Source organism: Ascaphus truei, chromosome 5 (assembly GCF_040206685.1).
Source record: "Ascaphus truei isolate aAscTru1 chromosome 5, aAscTru1.hap1, whole genome shotgun sequence".
NCBI lineage: Eukaryota > Metazoa > Chordata > Amphibia > Anura > Ascaphidae > Ascaphus > Ascaphus truei.
In genome coordinates this window covers 241250562-241271175 of record NC_134487.1, presented here as the reverse complement: position 1 = coordinate 241271175, position 20614 = coordinate 241250562, and the positions used below count along the sequence as shown (strand labels likewise).

At 45.7% G+C, this 20614-nt stretch overlaps 1 protein-coding gene across 3 annotated transcripts in view; it reads right to left on the bottom strand.

The window, feature by feature from the left end:
- Positions 1 to 20614, bottom strand: part of KANSL3 (KAT8 regulatory NSL complex subunit 3) — a 65792-nt gene that overhangs the window by 18505 nt on the left and 26673 nt on the right. For 2 of the 3 annotated variants that reach the window (XM_075601871.1, XM_075601873.1), the window contains exon 20: positions 9891 to 10119. In XM_075601871.1, the coding sequence (XP_075457986.1) occupies positions 9891 to 10119 (229 nt within the window). The remainder of the gene's footprint in view (positions 1 to 9890; positions 10120 to 20614) is intronic. The other variant, XM_075601872.1, reaches the window with a different exon arrangement.

Below are 20614 nucleotides of genomic sequence, written 5' to 3'. Positions count from 1 at the left end.
GTTCAAAAGGAGTGAAAAAAATTGGACAATACCTACTGGCCCTGATTCCTGCATTTGACCTACGCTGGAAAGGAGGATATCATCCATCCCAGACTGCACATCTCAACACTTTACTATTGCTGTGATGCCGCCTTTACTTTTTATATTTGCTGTGACCTCACTTCTTTTCAAATTATGCACTTCCTTCTACCAGCCTCATCATGTCTCTAACTCTATTCATATATCTCCATCTCTCCTTTCTTCACCGTTTCTCAGTTCACATGAACTCCTTTCTTACCTGCGCCCTCTGACATCACTCAGCTATACCCCCTGCACTAAAACACACCCCTACAAATCCTCCTCACACATCCTCTTTCTAACCATGCTTCTCCTCCTTGCTTCTGGGGATATCTCTCCCAATTCTGGTCCCTGCCTTATGCCTACATGCTCTCGTCCTCTCCTTCCACATAAAACTTCTACTCCTTCTGGTGTCAACCCTACTAACCTCATACCCATCCCCTGCCAACCTCCCTCCCATTCGCCTGTGCCCTTTGGAATGCTCGCTCCCTTTCTAACAAGTGCCTCTCGGTGCATGATTTCTTTCTCTGTCACTTTTTGCTCCTATTTGCTATAACTGAGACCTGGCTCACTCAGTCTGACTCTGCTCTGGAAGCTGCCCTCTATTATGGTGGCCTTTCTTTATCCCACACACCGCACTCTGATGGCAGGGGTGGAGGTGTGCAGTTCTCTCCTCTCTCTGCTGTTACGAAACCCTTCCTATTCCTCCCTCTCTTGCTTTTCCCTCCTTTGAGACTCACACTGTCCAGATCTTCTCTCCTCTCCCTGTCCACGTGGCGGTCATCTATAGCCCACCTACCTCAACTCATCCCCCTTTTGCCTTTCTCTCTCACTTTGAATCCTGGCTCTCTTTCTTTCTCCCTTCAGACTCCCCTGTTCTTCACCTTGGGGACTTCAATTGTCACATTGATGACCCACTCTCTCCCTTGGGCTTCCCGCTTTCTTTCTCTAACCTCTTCTTTTGGCCTTCAACAGTGTACTGCAGCCAGCACCCACAAGGATGGCCACTACTTAGACCTGGTTTTCACTAAAAACTTCTCTCTCACTGATTTCTCCATTTCCCCCTATCCTCTTTCTGACCATCACATCATCTCATTTTCTCTCTCGCACTTCTCCCCCTCTCCATCTAGCCCTCGTTTCTGCAGAAACGTGCGCTCTATTAACCTACCAGCTTTTGATTCCACTTTACGCTCCTCCCTCTCCTCCCTCAGCCCTGCTTCAGACCCTGACAACCTGGTCAGGAACTACAACTCTGCCTTATCCTCCTCTCTTGATCTACATGCCCCGCTTTCTCTCTGCCGTCCTCACCCGTCTAACCTCAGACGCTGGCTAAATTTCCACACGCGCATGCTGCGTTCCTCCACTCGTTCCTCTGAACACCTCTGCAGGAAATCTCATACTCTCGCAGACTTCCTTCACTACAAATTCTGCCCTCTCAGGCTAAACAAACCTACGTTTCATCACTAATCAACACGCACAAGTCTAACCCACGCCAACTCTTCGCTGTCTTTGACTCTCTACTCAGACCACCCTCAGCTGCCTCTTCTTCTTCCTCCATCTCACCTCAGGACTTTGCTGACTATTTTAAGGGAAAGGTGGATTCCATACGTCAGAACATCCCATCTGACGCCTCCTCCCATCCTACACTGCTTCCTAACTCTCCTCCTGCCTTCCTTGACTCTTTTCCCGCTGTCTCAGAGGAGGATGTGTCACTGCTGATCTCCTCTTCTCCCTCTACCACTTGCCCTCTTGATCCCATTCCCTCCCATCTCCTAAAACATCTTGTTTCTACTTTATCCCCTACGCTCACACACATATTTAACACATCCCTCTATGCTGCTACCTTATCCTCCTCCTTCAAACATGCAACCATTATACCACTACTCAAAAACAGCAAGCTTGATCCTACCTGTCTTTCCAACTATCTATCCTGCCTTTTGCCTCCAAACTCCTTGAACGTCTGGTATTCTCTCGCTTGCTCCACTTTCTGAACACCCATTCTCTCCTAGACCCTCTACAATCTGGCATCCACACTGCTCACTCGACTGAAACAGCCCTCACTAAAATAACTAATGACCTCCATGCTGCCAAAGACAGAAGTCATTACACTCTGCTCATATTACTCGACCTCTCTGCAGCATTTAACACTGTGAACCACCCTCTTATTCTCCACACTCTTGGTATTCGTAACAAAGCTCTATCCTGGATCTCCTCTTACCTCTCCCATCGTACTTTCAGTGTCTTTTCTGCTAACACCTCCTCCTCTTCCATAGATCTCTCTGTGGGGGTGCCGCAGGGTTCTGTCCTGGGACCTCTTCTCTTTTCTCTGTACACACTTTCGCTAGGTGACTTAATCACATCGCTTGGGTTTAAATATCACCTCTATGCTGACGAAACACAAATTTACTTTTCAACACCATACCTTACACCTGCTGTACAGACCAAAGTTTCAGAATGCCTCTCTGCGATATCATGCTGGATGGCCCTGGATGGCCCTCCGCCGACATAAACTTAACATGACAAAAACAGCTCCTCATATTTCCTCCGAAACCTGGCCTTACTACCTCTTTCTACATTACTGTTGGAAGTAGCATCATTCACCCAGTAGCCCAAGCACACTGCCTAGGGGTCACACTCGACTCCTCTCTCATATTCTCCTTTCACATTCAAAACGTCTCCGCAATATTACAAAGATACGCCCTTTCCTCTGTTTGCGCGACTGCTAAAACTCTGACTCAGGCCCTCATTCTCTCCCGTCTCGACTACTGTAACCTCCTGCTGTCCGGCCTTCCTGCCTCCCCTACAATCTCTCCCGTCTCGACTACTGTAACCTCCTGCTGTCCGGCCTTCCTGCCTCCCCTACAATCTATCCTCAACGCTGCTGCCAGAATCACTCTACTCTTTCCTAAATCTGTCTCAGCGTCTCCCCTGCTGAAATCGCTCTCATGGCTTCCAATCAAATCCCGTATCACATGCAATTCTCCTCCTCGCTTTTAAAGCTTAACACTCTTCTGCCCCTCCTTACATTTCATCCCTAATGTCTCGCTATGCACCATCCCGACTCTTGCGTTATGCTCAAGGATGTCTCCTCTCTACCCCCTTTGTTTCTAACGCCCTCTCCAGCCTTCAATCTTTCTCACCGACTGCCCCACATCTCTGGAATGCCCTTCCCCTCAATACCAGACTAGCACCCTCTCTATCCACCTTTAAGGCCCACCTTAAGACACACTTGCTTAAAGAAGCATATGATTAGCACCGTAGATATTACTTGACACATGATACATAAAGCTTGGCCCCGTGCAGAAGTACTTAGCAAAAGGCTTCCTACTGTCTCGGTATGTTCCTCCTACATACCAATTAGATTGTAAGCTCCTCGGAGCAGGGACTCCTCTTCCTAAATGTTACGTCTATGTCTGAAGCACTTATTCCCCAGACCTGTTTTTTATATTATTTGTTATTGATATGATTACCGTGTCTATTACTACTGTGAAGCGCTATGTACATTTATGGCGCTATACAAATAAAGACATACAATACAATACAAAATAACACCCAAGACTCAAATGGTCTAGACGTATGACATGAACCATAAAAAAATACCATAGGAAAATGCAACTTGAGCTCTATCTGTAATACAACAGTGGACATGTTGGACCCGAAATAGGAAATGGTATGTTAAAAATGATATACTAGACTTAATGTGTCCTGAAATATCCAATCCCACAGAAAAGTCCTCTATACTGTGATATAGAATCCAAAAGTTGAAATACAATATGCTCTTGGTGCTGCCCTATAAAAGATTTACCAATCCTACATGGAAATGTCAAGAACAGAAAGAAATGGGTGCTTTTGAAACATATAGTAAAAGTTTTTTATAGATCAATAATCCAAAGTTCACAATACAATACACAATGAAATTGAAAAATAAAAAATCGTTTTTCATTTTTCTATTTCATTGTTTATTGTATTGTGAATTTTGGATTATTGAGCTATAAAAAAACCTTTTAATCTTTGCTCCAAAAGCACCCCTCTCTTTCTGTTCTTGAAAAAAAAATATTTAATTCCCATAAAATGTAAAGAGAATAGATAACCAGTCTAAGTTTGTAACAACATACAATCAGTCCGCAGCTAAGATCAAAAAAACAATCAATAAACATTGAGATATTTTGACATGCGGTTCCATTAAAAAAAAAAAAAAAAAATTTAAATCATGCATAAAGCACTCCACAAATAATTTTTAAAAAATATTTTAGCTTTAAGTAGATAAAGATTAGGACTACATTTCTAGCCAAAGGGTTTAATCCTATATAATAAAAATGAAAGCACTGTATGCCTGTCTGCATCTTCCTGTGTCCCTAGGGGAAATCTCATTGGTCCCTTGGGCCGCCCGCCCGCCTGCCCCCGCACACCTCTCATTGGCCTGAGGCTGAGTGACGAGACACACACACACACACACACACACACACACACACACAGTGTCACACACACACACACACACACACCTCTCTCTCTCTGTCCTCTCCCAGCCCCCATCACACTCACCTCCCACCCCCCATCACACTCACCTCCCCCCCGGTGCTCCGCTCAGCTCCCCCCTGGTGCTCCGCTCAGTTCCCCCCCCCGATGCTCCACTCACCTCCCCCCCCCGATGCTCCACTCCCCCCCCGATGCTCCACTCCCCTCCCCCCCGATGCTCCACTCACCTCCCCCCCGATGCTCCACTCACCTCCCCACCCCCCCGATGCTCCACTCACCTCCCCCCCACCCACCTCCCCCCCGATGCTCCACTCACCTCCCCCCCGATGCTCCACTCACCTCCCCCACGATGCTCCACTCACCTCCCCCCCCCACCCAATGCTCCACTCACCTCCCCCCCCCACCCGATGCTCCACTCACCTCCCCCCCCCCCGGCGGGGGGACAGGCAGCTGACACGCGGCACCTAAGATGGCAGCGGCCGGAAGGACCCCCTTCCTCCCTCGCGGAGTAACTAAGATGGCGGCGGCCGGAACGAGAGGTGACGTGTGTGTGTGTCACTGTGTGTGTGTGTGTGTGTGACACTGTGCGTGTCACTGTGTCACTGTGTGTATGTGTGTGTGTGTCACTGTGTCAGTGTGTGTGTGTGTGTGTGTGTGTGTGTGTGTGTGTGTGTGTGTGTGTGTGTGTGACACTGTGTGTGTGTGACACTGTGTGTGAGGGACACTGTGTGTGTGTGGGACACTGTGTGTGTGTGTGTGACACTGTGTGTGTGTGTGTGACACTGTGTGTGTGTGTGTGTGTGTGTGTGTGTGACACTGTGTGTGTGTGTGTGTGTGTGTGTGTGACACTGTGTGTGTGTGTGTGTGTGTGTGTGTGTGTGTGTGTGTGTGTGTGTGTGTGTGTGTGTGTGTGTGTGTGTGTGTGACACTGTGTGACACTGTGTGTGTGTGTGTGTGTGTGTGTGTGTGTGTGTGTGTGTGTGTGTGTGTGTGTGTGACACTGTGTATGTGTGTGGGACACTGTGTGTGTGTGTGTGTGTGTGTGTGTGGGACAGTGTGTTTGTGTGTGTGTGGGACACTGTGTGTGTGTGTGTGTGTGTGTGTGTGTGTGTGTGTGTGTGTGTGTGTGTGTGTGTGTGTGTGTGTGTGTGACACTGTGTGTGTGTGTGTGTGACACTGTGTGTGTGTGTGTGACACTGTGTGTGTGTGTGTGTGTGTGTGTGTGTGACACTGTGCGTGTGTGTGTCACTGTGTCACTGTGTGTGTGTGTCACTGTGTCACTGTGTCACTGTGTGTGTGTGTGTGTGTGTGTGTGTGTGTGTGTGTGTGTGTGTGTGTGTGTGTGTGTGTGTGTGTGTGTGACACTGTGTGTGTGTGTGTGTGTGTGTGACACTGTGTGTGTGTGTGACACTGTGTGTGTGTGACACTGTGTGTGTGTGTGACACTGTGTGTGTGTGTGTGTGTGTGTGTGTGTGTGTCACTGTGTGGGACACTGTGTGTGTGTGACACTGTGTGTGTGTCAGGCACTGTAGGGTGGGGACCGGAGCTACGGGGGGGGGGGGGGTCAGGAGCGTAGAGAGAGGGGGGAGCCGAGAAACATACAGAGAGGAGAGGAGGGACCCGGAAATTTTAAGCAACCCACCCCCCCTCCTGTCCACTGCCCACCCTCCTGTCAACTGTCCCCCCCTCCTCCTGTCCACTGTCCCCCCCCTCCTGTCCACTGTCACCCCCACTCCTGTCCACTGTCACCCCCCCCTCCTGTCCACTGTCCCATCCCCCTCCTGTCCACTGTCCCGTCCCCCTCCTGTCCATTGTCCCGTCCCCCTCCTGTCCACTGTCCCGTCCCCCTCTTGTCCACTGTCCCGTCCCCCTCCTGTCCACTGTCCCGTCCCCCTCCTGTCCACTGTCCCGTCCCCCTCCTGTCCACTGTCCCGTCCCCCTCCTGTCCACTGTCCCGTCCCCCTCCTGTCCACTGTCCCGTCCCCCTCCTGTCCACTGTCCCGTCCCCCTCCTGTCCACTGTCCCGTCCCCCTCCTGTCCACTGTCGTCCCGTCCCCTCCTGTCCACTGTCGTCCCGTCCCCCTCCTGTCCACTGTCGTTCCGTCCCCTCCTGTCCAGTGTCGTCCCCTCCCCTCCTGTCCACTGTCGTCCCGTCCCCTCCTGTCCACTATCCACTCCTGTACACTGTCGTCCCGTCCCCTCCTGTCCACTGTCCCGTCCACTCCTGTCCACTGTCCCGTCCCCCTCCTGTCCACTGTCGTCCCGTCCTATCCAGTGTCGTCCCCTCCCCTCCTGTCCATTGTCGTCCCCTCCCCCTACTGTCTACTGTCGTCCCGTCCCCTCCTGTCCACTGTCGTCCCGTCCCCTCCTGTCCACTGTCCCGTCCCCCTCCTGTCCACTGTCCCGTCCCCCTCCTGTCCACTGTCCCGTCCCACTCCTGTTCACTGTCCCGTCCCCCTCCTGTCCACTGTCCCGTCCCCCTCCTGTCCACTGTCCCGTCCCCCTCCTGTCCACTGTCCCGTCCCCCTCCTGTCCACTGTCCCGTCCCCCTCCTGTCCACTGTCCCGTCCCCCTCCTGTCCACTGTCCCGTCCCCCTACTGTCCACTGTCCCGTCCCCCTACTGTCCACTGTCGTCCCGTCCTCCTCCTGTCCACTGTCGTCCCGTCCCCTCCTGTCCACTGTACCCTCCTGTCCACTGCCCCCCCTCCTGTCCCGTCCCCCCTCCTGTCCCGTCCCCCCTCCTGTCCACTGCCCCCTGTCCCCCCCTCCTGTCCACTGTCCCACCCCCTCCTGTCCACTGCCCCCCCTCCTGTCCCGTCCCCCCTCCTGTCCACTGCCCCCTGTCCCCCCTCCTGTCCACTGTCCCACCCCCTCCTGTCCACTGTCCCTCTCCTGTCCACTGTCCCGTCCCCCTCCTGTCCACTGTCCCGTCCCCCTCCTGTCCACTGTCCCGTCCCCCTGCTGTCCACTGTCCCGTCCCCCACCTGTCCACTGTCCCCCTCCTGTCCACTGTCCCGTCCCCTCCCCTCCACTGTCCCGTCCCCTCCTGTCCACTGTCCCGTCCCCTCCTGTCCACTGTCCCCTCCTGTCCACTGTCCCCGTCCCCTCCTGTCCACTGTCCCTGTCCCCTCCTGTCCACTGTCCCCTCCTGTCCCCGTCCCCTCCTCTCCACTGTCCCGTCCCCTCCTGTCCACTGTCCCGTCCCCTCCTGTCCACTGTCCCCGTCCCCTCCTGTCCACTGTCCCGTCCCCTCCTCTCCACTGTCCCGTCCCCTCCTGTCCACTGTCCCGTCCCCTCCTGTCCACTGTCCCCTCCTGTCCACTGTCCCCGTCCCCTCCTGTCCACTGTCCCCGTCCCCTCCTGTCCACTGTCCCGTCCCCTCCTGTCCACTGTCCCCTCCTGTCCACTGTCCCCTCCTGTCCACTGTCCCCTCCTGTCCACTGTCCCCTCCTGTCCACTGTCCCCTCCTGTCCACTGTCCCCCCCTCCTGTCCACTGTCTCCCCCCCTCCTGTCCACTGCCCCCCCACCCTCCTGTCCACTGTCCCCCCCCTCCACTGTTCCCCCCTCCTGTCCACTGTCCCCCCCCCTCCCCTCCTCCTGTCCACTGTCCCCCCCCCTTTTCTAGCGGGAAATTTAACTCACGGGCAACGCCGGGTCTCTCAACTAGTTATAACATAAATGTCATATGCTCACATATAGTTGTAGATTACAATACATTGGAAGAACCAAACGTAATTTGAAAACAAGATTCATGGAATGCAGGAGGAACATTTCAAAGGGTTAATTGGCTCATGGATTATTGTGACATTTTTGTTAACCACCAGAACAGAGATTGTAACAAAATCCAAGTTCCCTCTGTAAGCAGGAGACACGTTGGATCTTTAAGATGAGTACAATATCACCAGACAATTTAAATGGATGTCAGCAACACCATCATAACTTTTCTATATATTTCTGATCCGCATTAATGCATTGTGAGACAAGCTTAATCTATGGTAGTTTTATAATTGCATATTTATTTGTAATTAATTTAGATATGTTACTTGGTGCATCAACATGTTATTATTTTTTATTAAATATTTTTTATTTTTAATCATTGTAGATCTATGTATAAATGCACTTGTTTGTTATATTTATATGCTACAGACGCAACGGACGTTATGCGAACATATCACGCGCTGTATACCTCGGAATACCCCTGTCATAGCGCGTCATTACTGCGTGTTGACTCGTGTTTTATCGAGTGCAGAAAATGGCATTTTAGTGTTCTGGTTTTGAAACACCTGCAAATTGACACAGTACTGTACTGTACACATTACAATTCATTCATTTCTGCCACAGAACGCGAAGAATTGCACCCAAAGAAATCGGGATCCATGAAATTAAAACAAATCAACCGCGTGATTGGCCGAGTGGAGTACAGCAGCGCACACGAAAACGGCTCCGTGATATGGTGCCGAAACGCGTTGGGTTTGAACTTTTGAGGAACTTGTGGGTTATGTCAAGACGTACAATGAAGGGGACTGTATCAGAGAATGGGTCGCTGCACACGGCCTTCCGGCACAACTACCACGCTGACGCTGGGACGTCAAGTATCACCCCAGTGACTATTACCACACACAAGTTATTGGAAGCAATTTTTATTCATATTGCGTTTACGTAAGTTGTATCCCTAATTAACTTCAATATTAAAATATGGGTTACACTATGAAGACTTTTGCACTGGTCTTTCTTTTGTTTTAAATAAGGTATTCCTTGGAATTCAGTGAATGCATTGGAAGGCTGCAGAGGGACACCGTAAAATTCAGATTGATTTAAAGAGTTAATATTCATGGAACTTCTCCTGGATAATCAGAGGACTGATAAACTTTTACGACACAATGCAATCACGTGACCACTCATCTGAGCGATAACGTGATTGTGATGTCCCTGATGATGAAAACTAAAGAGAAGTCCTTTTCTTCTGTTCCTCTGCTGGCCAGAACAAGTTCAGCGCTCCACAGGAACGCAATCTCTCCTAGAAAATGAGCTGAAAACACGTGACGTAGCCACTACATCATGGGGCCTTTGGAGTATCAGACACCATAACGTGGTGGCTACCTAATAGGGCACACAACGGGTTAAATTATTTTAAAATATGTGTTTTTAGTTTACCCAGATGTAACCCCTTAAACATGTAACTGCCGCTAATACACTTAAGTCCTATGAGTGACTGACCCCTTAAACAGGTCACTGCCATTAGTACACTTTGGTCCTAGGAGGGACTGACCCTCCAAGTGAAAATACTAACATGGTTTGTTTTATTTACATTACAAGCACTGAGGACCCCCTGGGTATTACAGCCAACATCGTTACCTTTACCTGCAGCTGGGTTGGATAACTGTGCCAGGCCGGGCAGGCTGCTCGCCAGCTTTGCCAGACCCCCGTTAGTGAGCAGCTGGTGGATGGTGGTGGGTTTTCCGCTGGCCGACGCCATGAGGGAGGAGGAGGCTGTCACCACTGGGATTGTACGAAGGATGGTGCCTGTGCAGGTCGTGATGGTGGCCAAGGTCTGGAGGGGAGCAGAGGTTTTAACAGCCAGGGTCTGTCATGTAAAGAAAGAGACCAGAAGTGAGACCCCTAAGAGAAGGACAAAATACTCATGGGAACGACAAAGGTGAGGCCCTGACAGAAAACCAGAAGTACTAATACTCACAAGTACAGCTAGGATAGGAGAGGAATAAAGGCAATATAACCTATTATAATGGGTGTTGGCACTTTACCTGCCTTATAATTAGATGTACAATCCCATGTTGCGACACAAACTCAACAACAGATACTGGTGAATATGTTGAACACCTACTGATTTTATAATGGGTTCAACCTTATCTAAAGAATGCTGCAGTGATTTAGGGGAGCTATGAAGTTGCTCCTTATAAATGAAGATAGGATGATTTCAGTTTGAACCAGAGAGATGCCATATTGTCTGTATTCATCTTAACTGTATAAGGTAGACGCTAGCACCCATATAGTTGTGAAGATTGAGATAATGTGTGTGGCTCAGGCTATACACTTTCACAGAGTCAACATAAAAATAGCAGAGAAAATGCAGGACAGGCAGATTCTGTTATCTACAAGAAGAGAAATAATGAGGCACAACTTGTTATCTATAGACAGCATTGAGATATAGTGGAGCCCTTTGGTATCTACAAAAAAAGGGTTTATGGAGAGGCTAAAAACAAGGGTTTTGTTCTCATTATTATTAGGGAGTTTGTCAGAATAGAGATTGATGCTATGAGTAGACATATCACAAGGATGTCTTGAGATAAACTATAGGGAGACGTTGTTCTACCATGAATGTCTAAGACTAGAGAACAGTTTAAGATGAAAATGTGTTTTCTGTCTATTGATATTAATTGCTGTGGTTGATCATGAGAAAGAGGCAACATTGGTTAACAAGAAGGTATTAGAGTTTCATCCTGTGTGTATTGAACCTAGAACTACCAACAAAACTTGAACGGATGCCACATGACTGTAATTCTCCACTCATAACTAAGAAATGCCTGTGCAAGACATATAGATGGCTTTCTACCCGTCTATGAATAAATATTGAAAAAGGCGCCGATTTGTGGACTTTTTGATGAAGGTGGAGAGTGCTCTATTATCATCGACAAACCAGCCAGACCCATCTTCATTCTCAAGCCTGAGCCCATCTGGGTCTTTGCATGCTCAAAAGGGGGGGAGAAGCCTTAGAGCAGACCTGCACAACTCGTAAAGTGAGATGGACCGAACTGCTCCAAGGAAAAAACATTTGGGCCGCACGGGTAAAATCATGATCATCATCTCCTCTCCTCCAGCACCTCTCATCATCCTCATATCTCCCCCAGAACCCCTCACTATCAATCTTTACGATACTCCCCATCTATCTCTCATACCCCCATCTCTCCCCCTCACCCACACACACAATACTCCCCCTCCACATCAAACACACAATACCCCCTGCACACCACACACATCCCACCCCCCCCTGCACCTCACATCCTTCTCCCCCCCTGCACCTCACATCCCTTTCCCCCCTGCACCTCCCATCACTCTCCCCCCTGCACCTCCCATCACTCTCCCCCCTGCACCTCCCATCACTTTCCCCCCCTGCACCTCCCATCAATCTCCCCCCCTGCACCTCCCATCACTCTCCGCCCCTGACCTCCCATCACTCTCCCCCCCCTGAACCTCCCATCACTCTCCCCCTGAACCTCCCATCACTCTCCCCCCCTGCACCTCCCATCACTCTCCACCCCATCACTCTCCCCCCCTGCACCTCCAATCACTCTCCCAGTCCATATCAGCAGCTCCCCAAAACCCATATCAGCAGCCCCCCCATCCCATTTAATTTCAGCAGTCCCCCCAGCCCATTCCATTTCAGCAGCCCCCCGCATGAATGAACTACCCCCCCAATGCCTACCTGATGATGTTGGCGTCGGCGGCAGCAGAGGTGGCGGCGGCGGCAACAGAGGTGGCGGCAAGAGAGGAGGAGGATTTGGTGGATGGCGACGGCAACTGAGATGGCGGCAGGGCATGAGGGAAGTGCACTCTAGCAGCAGACCCGGAAGTTCAGGGTCGCGCTGCACTGCTAGAGCGCGTCCCCCTGCTGGAGCAGGCTGAGGGGGAAGGGCGGGTTAGGGGGATTAGGGGAGAGTGCGCATTCACACAGATTGCTGGAGCGCGAGCGCTCCTTTCCCTACCAGGGAAGGGGGGTGAAGGGTGGGGGTTGAAGGTGTTCCGTCGCGGGCCGCACGGGATGCCCCGGCGGGCCGCATGCGGCCCGCGGGCCGTATGCTGTGCAGGCCTGCCTTAGAGGGAGTGAAACCCATCTGGGGCAGACTTTCCGGCATCCCTCTGGGAAGATTTTTGAGCAGTGCATCCTTCAGAACCTGGAAGTCAATAATATTTTGGACAGATGTCTTATAACCAAATTAACGGTGGCCACCGAGACCGAACGTGATAAAAGAGAGACGCTCCTGATCTGTTACAGTGCAAGTTAAGCACTCACAAAGAGGGGATCGGATCTCTCAGTATACCGGGATTTCCTAATAACACCTGTGCCTACATAGAAAGCATCTATTGAACTTTTATGTAAGTAACCCTGGCTACATTGTCTTTGCTATGTATTTTATCTACGAACTGGCTAACGTGAGCAACATTCCCCTCACACCCCCCGAGCATGTGGTATGTGTAGATTTGTGGAATGCTCGATGGAAACAAGTTATGAGAGATTTTGAGGATATTGATGAAGATTTTGTAAGAGAAAGAATTCGAAAAAGTTGCACGAAACAGATTCAGAGTATTTTAAGGCTCAGGCACAAAGTTATCATAGAGAGCATGCTTTGTGGAAAGAGAAGAAATTGGAATTGCGAGACTGAGGGGTGGGAATGCGAGGTTGTAATAAAAAGCAATTCAGCTCATGTTTTGTCACAGCACGATCACCCAAAACTGCAGCAGCCCCTACTCTCCCTCTATCTCTGAAAGTTACATAGGAATTTGTATTCACTCTTTATGGGGAAGTATGGCACCCACTATGAAAAACCGCACGTCCGATGTTGTCCGTCTCCTTTTCTCTGCTTGCCGGTGTATGTGCGAGTGATGTTGCAGGGGCCCCTATGAGGCTATTTTGGCAGCAATAATTGGAGTCAGGAACAGTCCAAAGGAACACAGCAAGCAACAAGTAACCCTACGCGTTTCACAAACGCCTGATGAAGCCGAGACATGCACAACGCATTGAGTGGACCTCCAGAGAGCCTAGTCGCGCCACATTCTTTGGTCGGGCAAAACAGGACGGGACATTCCAATAAATCCGGAAGTGACATCCCGGCAACCACGGAAAACTCCCGTGAGGCACGAGAGAGCGGGAGTGCTGTCGGATACTTGCCTGTTGCAGAGGCGGTGAGACCGTGACCTGTTTTCTACGCTAATGTTTAGCTCTCTATGTTTTTATTGCTTTTGAAGAATGTAGACAATATGAGTACTATTCCTAGCTTTTTATAGCTAAAGAACCTTTCTTACTGATCAGCACTATGGTGTTCAATTTTCTCTAAGTCTGGGGTCTTTTCCTCTATGAGATATCCAGATCCCAAAGAAAGAAAAAAGCCACCGTTTGGATTTGCCCATTTTGTTCTCTCACCAAGTACGTACTCTATCGGAGCCAATATTCATCCATTTTATTAATACATCTGCACTGTGATATTTTCTTCTTTCTTCATAGTGATTTCCCTTGCTCCTCCATAATCTTGAAGACCTATCTTACCACAACAAACATGGTCAGAGAATATACATGTTTGTTGAGGGGGGATATAGTGAATATATTAGTTATGATTAGTTCGGATTGTTATACAAATATTCAAGAAAAAAAAAAGGTTCTTTTCAAATTTGAAAGATATTCAGGAATACCATTATTATAATATAGAGACTTGTTACAGAGAATACTAGGTCACAAAAGCCAAAGAAAGGTAATACAAGCGTAGTATATATAGATTAATGTAAATTATACACAGGACAAGCAGGTAAAAATTAACAAACAGATGTCACGGCCAAGAACCTGATACAGTACTTTACTTTCTCCCCAGGTGAAGGATAGATTTGCAAACCTGGAAGAGAGTCCCATTTGGACACAAAGTACCGGACAACCCGGAATTTTCTTTCCCCCATGGCGTATAACGTGAACAGGTCCATGGTATCTGAGATTTTTGGAACCAGAGATGTCCGATGTTCTGAAGTAGCTAAAGAAGACCACCTTTTTCTAAACCAGAACCAAACATAAAAGGACAAAGATCCTTCAGATGAACCGCAACCACTTACGGAACCAAAGATGGAAGACCAGATCGGAAGGAGAAGATAAAGACATTTTGCAAAAGAAGCAAGATGCACACTCTTTGGTAACATGGTTGATATACTTTATGGGAACACGTTGCAGGACAAAAAGAAATTGCTAAGGACATATGTCAAAATCAAGATGGTGGAATCTATTGGGAAGATCGATATAAATGTGACCCACTATTTTGCACATTAATGGACATATGTAACTAATGGTTGTGAGATGTGTCTTAAGAATGTACAAGTCAATATAACAGACAATCCCATTCAGATACATGCAGATATAGCCCAGGTACTTTGGCTATGGAAGTCCAATTTGGACTCCATACCTGGAGTGTGAATATATCTGAATGGAATAGATATAGAAATGTTATCAAGTATTTTAACACATATGGTAGAGTCAGGGAGTAAAAATGTGGATTTAGAAATGTATGCTTTAGTAGTACAGAAAGGTATCATACACTCCCAGGTTAAGGTACAGACTGCTATATACAGGTCTATAGCTAAATATATAACGTAGACAGACTAGTGAATGATACAGGAAAGAATATAATGTATGTTCAGTTACAATAAGAAATGTACACAAATGCAAAACTAATGCTCCAGTCACTATTGTCAGGACATTGGCTTTGGGAAACAGCAACAGAACATCCACTTATACTGTAAGTGTCAATGCTAGGCAACATCTCAAATGATGGAAGGTAGCATGGATGGGATGCAATGGTAAAAATAGACTAAAGAAATTTGAAAATGGTTATTTTGGAAGTTTTATTCCTTTGTCAGGAAGCGATTTTGCCTTAGCTAGCATAATTGACATGGGAATAATTCAGGAAGGTCAATGGACCAAACTCGAACGAAGGGAAGGTCTACAATACAGAAAAACATCCGGAAATTAGATATAAAAAAAACTGTGTATTATGAAGTAGATACTAATAATTGTCAAATGAAAGATGGAGACTTCCTTTGTGCAGTGGGAATCACGACATACAGAAACATATCATGCTGTTGGCAGAAAGATAAATGTAGTCAAAGTTACCAACCCTCCATCAAATCCAATGTGTTATTTAGGAGCAGGAAAGTTTTGTTGGAACCAGGAAGGATATGGAGCACAAGAGATCCATACACATAATTGCTCAGAGGTAAAATGAATAGATAAAGAATTATGGTGTACATTAAATTAAACTATCATGATCAAGGGAAGTTATGGTATTATCTGGGCTCCAATATTGCAGAACAGTACACATAATCTTGAGTACTACAAACCCAAAGGCTGGGTGGCTCATTTTGGATTTGGCAACGAAATGCACCAATGGTGGACAGAAGCCAATCTTGAAGAAGTGATCAACATGCAAATAAACAACTAGGAGAGGCCAGAGTAGTTCTAGAACATGAAAGAATTTTTACACATCAGAAAGGAATACGATAGAGAAAATATTTCTTGGTGGTCTTCATTGTTTCAAAAAGGGTCACAGAAAGGATAAGGATTACACCCAATTGTTGTATTATTCTTACTATATATTTATTGTTCCTGACAAAGTTGAGACATTAGGGGGTCTGGCATAACAACATAACAGCATTTAGGATGAAGCCATTTTGTGTGAATATTTCAATCCGCCATCTTGCCTTGTCTCTGTGAGTCTTAATTTCTGTGTTTCATTTCTGTATAAACAAATGTGTGAAGCAGAGAATGGAATGTTTTCGCTCTTAGCTGATTTTATTGATTCTTCCTCATCCAATCAGCGTCAAATTGAAAGTGTAAACAGGCCAAAGGTTGTGAGAACCCGTGAGATAAGAAACTGTTTCTCACACAATGTGCCAAGTGGCAGAACTGACATCACATTTAACCCCATAATGATTTTTAGCTTACATGCAGTTATTCAGTATTATTATGTATTACAAAATGACATCAGCTTTAGTATTGTTGTGTATTACAAAATGAGGTAATATTAGTGACGTGCAAGCCCCCCCATAAAGGGGTGGAGCTTTAGGTTTTAGGGTATAAATATATGGCATACCGTGTTATTGTTAGAGAGCTTTTTTTCAAAAGCTGTCTCCTTGTGCACTTGACTTAAATAAATTCACGTGTTATTCTGTTTCAAAATAACCTCAGACTGTGTTTTTTATTTACGCTTTTCTCAGATGGCGCCCGAATAGGGACTCAATATCATTGGAATCGAGCACCCGGATGAATCACTCCTCCATCACTCAAACCTGAGCGCTCATATGAATCAAGGTAAGCTACCTGCATTTTCTAGACAAACAGCCCGATTAAATTGTTTTGAGTGATGCGTGGAGCTGATTTTTGAACGGTGTCTTATCTGATGTGACGAGTAAGAATCCCGAGCAGTTTCACGTGAATTTATTATTCTCTGTTCCTGTATTCATTTTAAAGTGTAAGAGTTGTTAAGAGTTGTTAGGGGCTAAGGTAAGAGTCCCGTTAAAAGTTTTGGTGTTTTGGTGATGGAGAGTGTTTGTGTGCTTAAAGGGATTGTTTTCAGACCGTCCTGGGTTGTGATAAATATTTTTGTTGTCTGAGCAGGACGGGTCCGATTGTACATTTGCTCTGTTTTGTCATTTACAAACCAAGTGCGTTATTCATGGATATCTGATTAGAAAGTCTTATCTGTATCCATGTTATAAAAGTATAAGGTTTATCAGGACTGGGTTGGACCCGCTGAAGTGATTCAAGTTTTTCTTTGGTATAGTTATGGTGAGAAAATGTGATTGGGGAACAGTCTTGTGACAGGTCCTAATCTGCATATTTACACTATTTAGAACAATAACACGCCAAAAGAGTTGTACGTAATCAGCTTGCACTGATTATTGTAACGCTAAATTGTACAGGTCAATTAACAGTTGATTGCTGTAACCGAAGAAGTATTGTACAGGTCAATTAAATTTTATTTCTGTAACAGGGGAATAATGGGAAACCAAAAATTCTCAAAGGATTGTGTGTCTGCATACGAAAATAATAAAGAATGAATACAGAGAACGAAAAGAGACAATATAAATATATTTTGTTGGCCAGTGAATGGCACTGTTTGTACTATTATCAACAAATTGCGCAGATGTTAAAATGAAAGAGGGGTCTTTTTCTGTGGGATTGATAAGCTCAGGGAGCGCCGTCTCGTGTGTTTTTGAATCCCACAGGGAAACATACCTTACGTTAATATGGGTCAAAAGAATTCTCTTGAGGGACAGGAGGGTCACGCTGCATTTATTTTTACCATTGCCAGGACAGAAGTTAATATAATAACAAGTGAAAAAGAAAGTGAATAGGAAAGAAATAGCAAGTGAATTTGCCGATAGATAATTAAGGTATATGATGGTGTTGAGGAAGTAGATATTGAGGGTTATTTTTATGAAAGGTTTATATGCAGAAATTGGGATACAATTAGAGACTGTGTATATTGTTTGGAAGGGACAGAAAGTGTTATAAGTGTAAAAAGGTAGGACATGTTGCCAGTAATTGCAGAGCAGCCCTAAGAGAGAGAGTAGAAGAAAAAGAATGGAATTTAAAAGGTTTGTTCGTACTGGCCACACGAATGGGTCTTTTAAATCAGAAAATATTCTTTTTCCTTCTGTTCTAATGGCAACTAGAAAGAGAATCAGAATAAAAGCAGCACAGACCGCGCCAAAAAAAAAACCTTTTTCTCCAAAGGAATGTGCAAAAGATACGAAAAGTTAACTCAAAACTCATAATCTCCGGAGCATAAAAAAAAAAATTTAGTTTTAAAAAGCAGGTTATTTATGAGAAGTTGATTCACTGTGTAGGAGAGAAGTTTGTGTCTATGTTCTTTGTGTGTCTGTATTGTGGTTTCTGTATTGTGTGTAAACCAGTAAAACGTCAATTGCATTTCTATAGGATTAGGATATGTTGCAAAGAGATTTTAAGCTCGCACGTATTGTTTAAATTATATATGGTGTGTTAATAAGTTGATCTAACCTCAGTATAGTTCATTGTCCCATTTTTATTTTTGAGGCCATATTTTTATTTTTGAGAGGCCATATTTTTATTTTTAAGAGGCCATATTTTTATTTTTAAGAGGCCATATTTTTTATTTTTGAGAGGTCATATTTTTATTTTTGAGAGGCCATACATTTTTCGGTTTTATTGCTGTGGAGAGAGCTCCATTTTTAACTTTGAGCTGAAGTTTCAATCCAGTAATTAATATTTAGAAGACGGAGAAACTGTTTTGTTATCTGCTCTGCACTCTCAAGGTCTTTTTTTGGCGAAACGCCCGGGCTGGCAAATTGCCCAAGATAAACAAGCTCTGAATTTTTTCTCTGAGTGTCTTTAAAAAAATAACGCTGTCAGTGTGTTCGGCACTGTGCAAAGAGATTATATTACAAGAAATTTAGTGTAAAGTCCTATACAAAAGCATTTGACTATTATCTGAATATGTGATATATTTTATAACTTTTAACCATTTTTTTTCCCCATAGGTGTTCTATTTTATTATAAGCAGTAGTTATTGTTAAAATATTTGTAGAATGTTTTGCCAAAGTGGTGCATTGGGAGTCACCTCTCGTTTTTGGATATGTTCTAGGTATAGAGTTAAAGGACAGGTGATACCTAGTTGCAAATACAATTACACAAGTGAGCAGGGTATACATTATATGCAAGGCATTTCACATTTTTAGCAGAATAGTTACAATGGAGTGTTTGGGGTGGATGCCAGACTGGAATTGGCTAGGGGCATTTGTCTTAGTATAGTAATTCTTTAATTGGGAGTAAACACATTTTTTCCATGACTTTGGATAGTAGTGTATGACTTTATGTATAGCGTCAAAAATGTTCTCAGCACTTCACAAAGAATACAGTAGAGGGAATTATAATAGAATAGTAAGTGCAGCAAAATCAGACAATAGGAAAAGAAATCCCTGCCCTTAAGAGCCCTGCCCTTAAGGTTTAAGGGAAATTTACAAAGATAGCAGGTGAGGGAATAAGTGCTGTAGATGGCAGTGCTTGGCCACAATGGGTGGTAGGAGTGACTGTGTGTGGAATAATAGGCACGAGTGCAGGCTATTGGGATGTTTAATTTGTGGGGCAAGTTTTAAGGTTAGTTAGTATTTTATGAAAAGGGTGATACCATTTGCATCGGAGGAGATGACAGTGAGGCATGAATGAGAGCAAGTGTGTATGGGGAGAAGAGATATTGGTCTGTAGTTTGAGACAGTGTTTTTGTCCCCACTTTTGAAGATTGGGTCAGCTCTGGTAGTTTTCCAGGTCTTAGGGATATGGCCTGCAGAAAGGATAGAGTTGATTATGGAAGCAATTGGTTTGACAATGGCTGAGGCCCAAAGCCATAGGAACTTAGATTGTAGTACAGTCAAGTCCACATTAGCTGCTTAGTTTTAAATATGAGGAGCATTAATAGGAGATACCTCTGTCTATATGCGGATGTTAAGACAGTAGATAACACATTGATACAAGAATTTGTTCCTAGATATAAATTATCTCCCTATGACACTTATGGGATGACTTATGACTATCAGTAGTTCAAAGGAACAAATTAAGGACCATCTATTGGTAATAAAACAATTAATAAGTATTGTATGCCACTAATACATTTTTTGAGTCTCTCTAGGCAAAGTTGAAAGTGCACCTAAGCGAGACAGAGTTAAAGGTCAAGTAGTTCCTAAACAAGCATGCTCCTCATCCCAGATGAAAGGGCCCATACTAACCACCAATACAGCAATTAAAGTGGCAGAGTTCTTTCCCTGGACCCAAAGTACAGTAAAGTTCATTCCAGCTCCACCAAAGACCAAAGTCACCTAAAGCACAGCCGCATCAAGTTAACGTTTTGACGAGACATAAACTTTGACAGTTAACCAACGACGAAAAAAAGATACCTATATTCCTGATTTCTATCAGAACATTTCATTTTTCAGAGACTCAATATTTTTATTCTTTAGAGTGTGTTTAAGTTAGAAATTTAAGGTGTATGTACAATTGAGCCTTGATGGGAGGATTGGTTTCCTGGAAGCGTGGCTTGTGAAAGCTCTTGTATGTGTTTTGGCAGTACTCATCACTCTCTATGTATGTGTCATATGCAGCAAAACTTTGATCCAGAAGTGTGTTGCACCTCCACCGAAATGAGGGGGTCACCCAGGAGCGTGTGTCAGCCACAAGGAAAGGATCATAAGTCAGCCATTTTGACCCATCGCAGACATCGTCTGTTCTGATATTCTGAGTGAATGATGTATACAATGCGTGCAGGGGGGAGGAT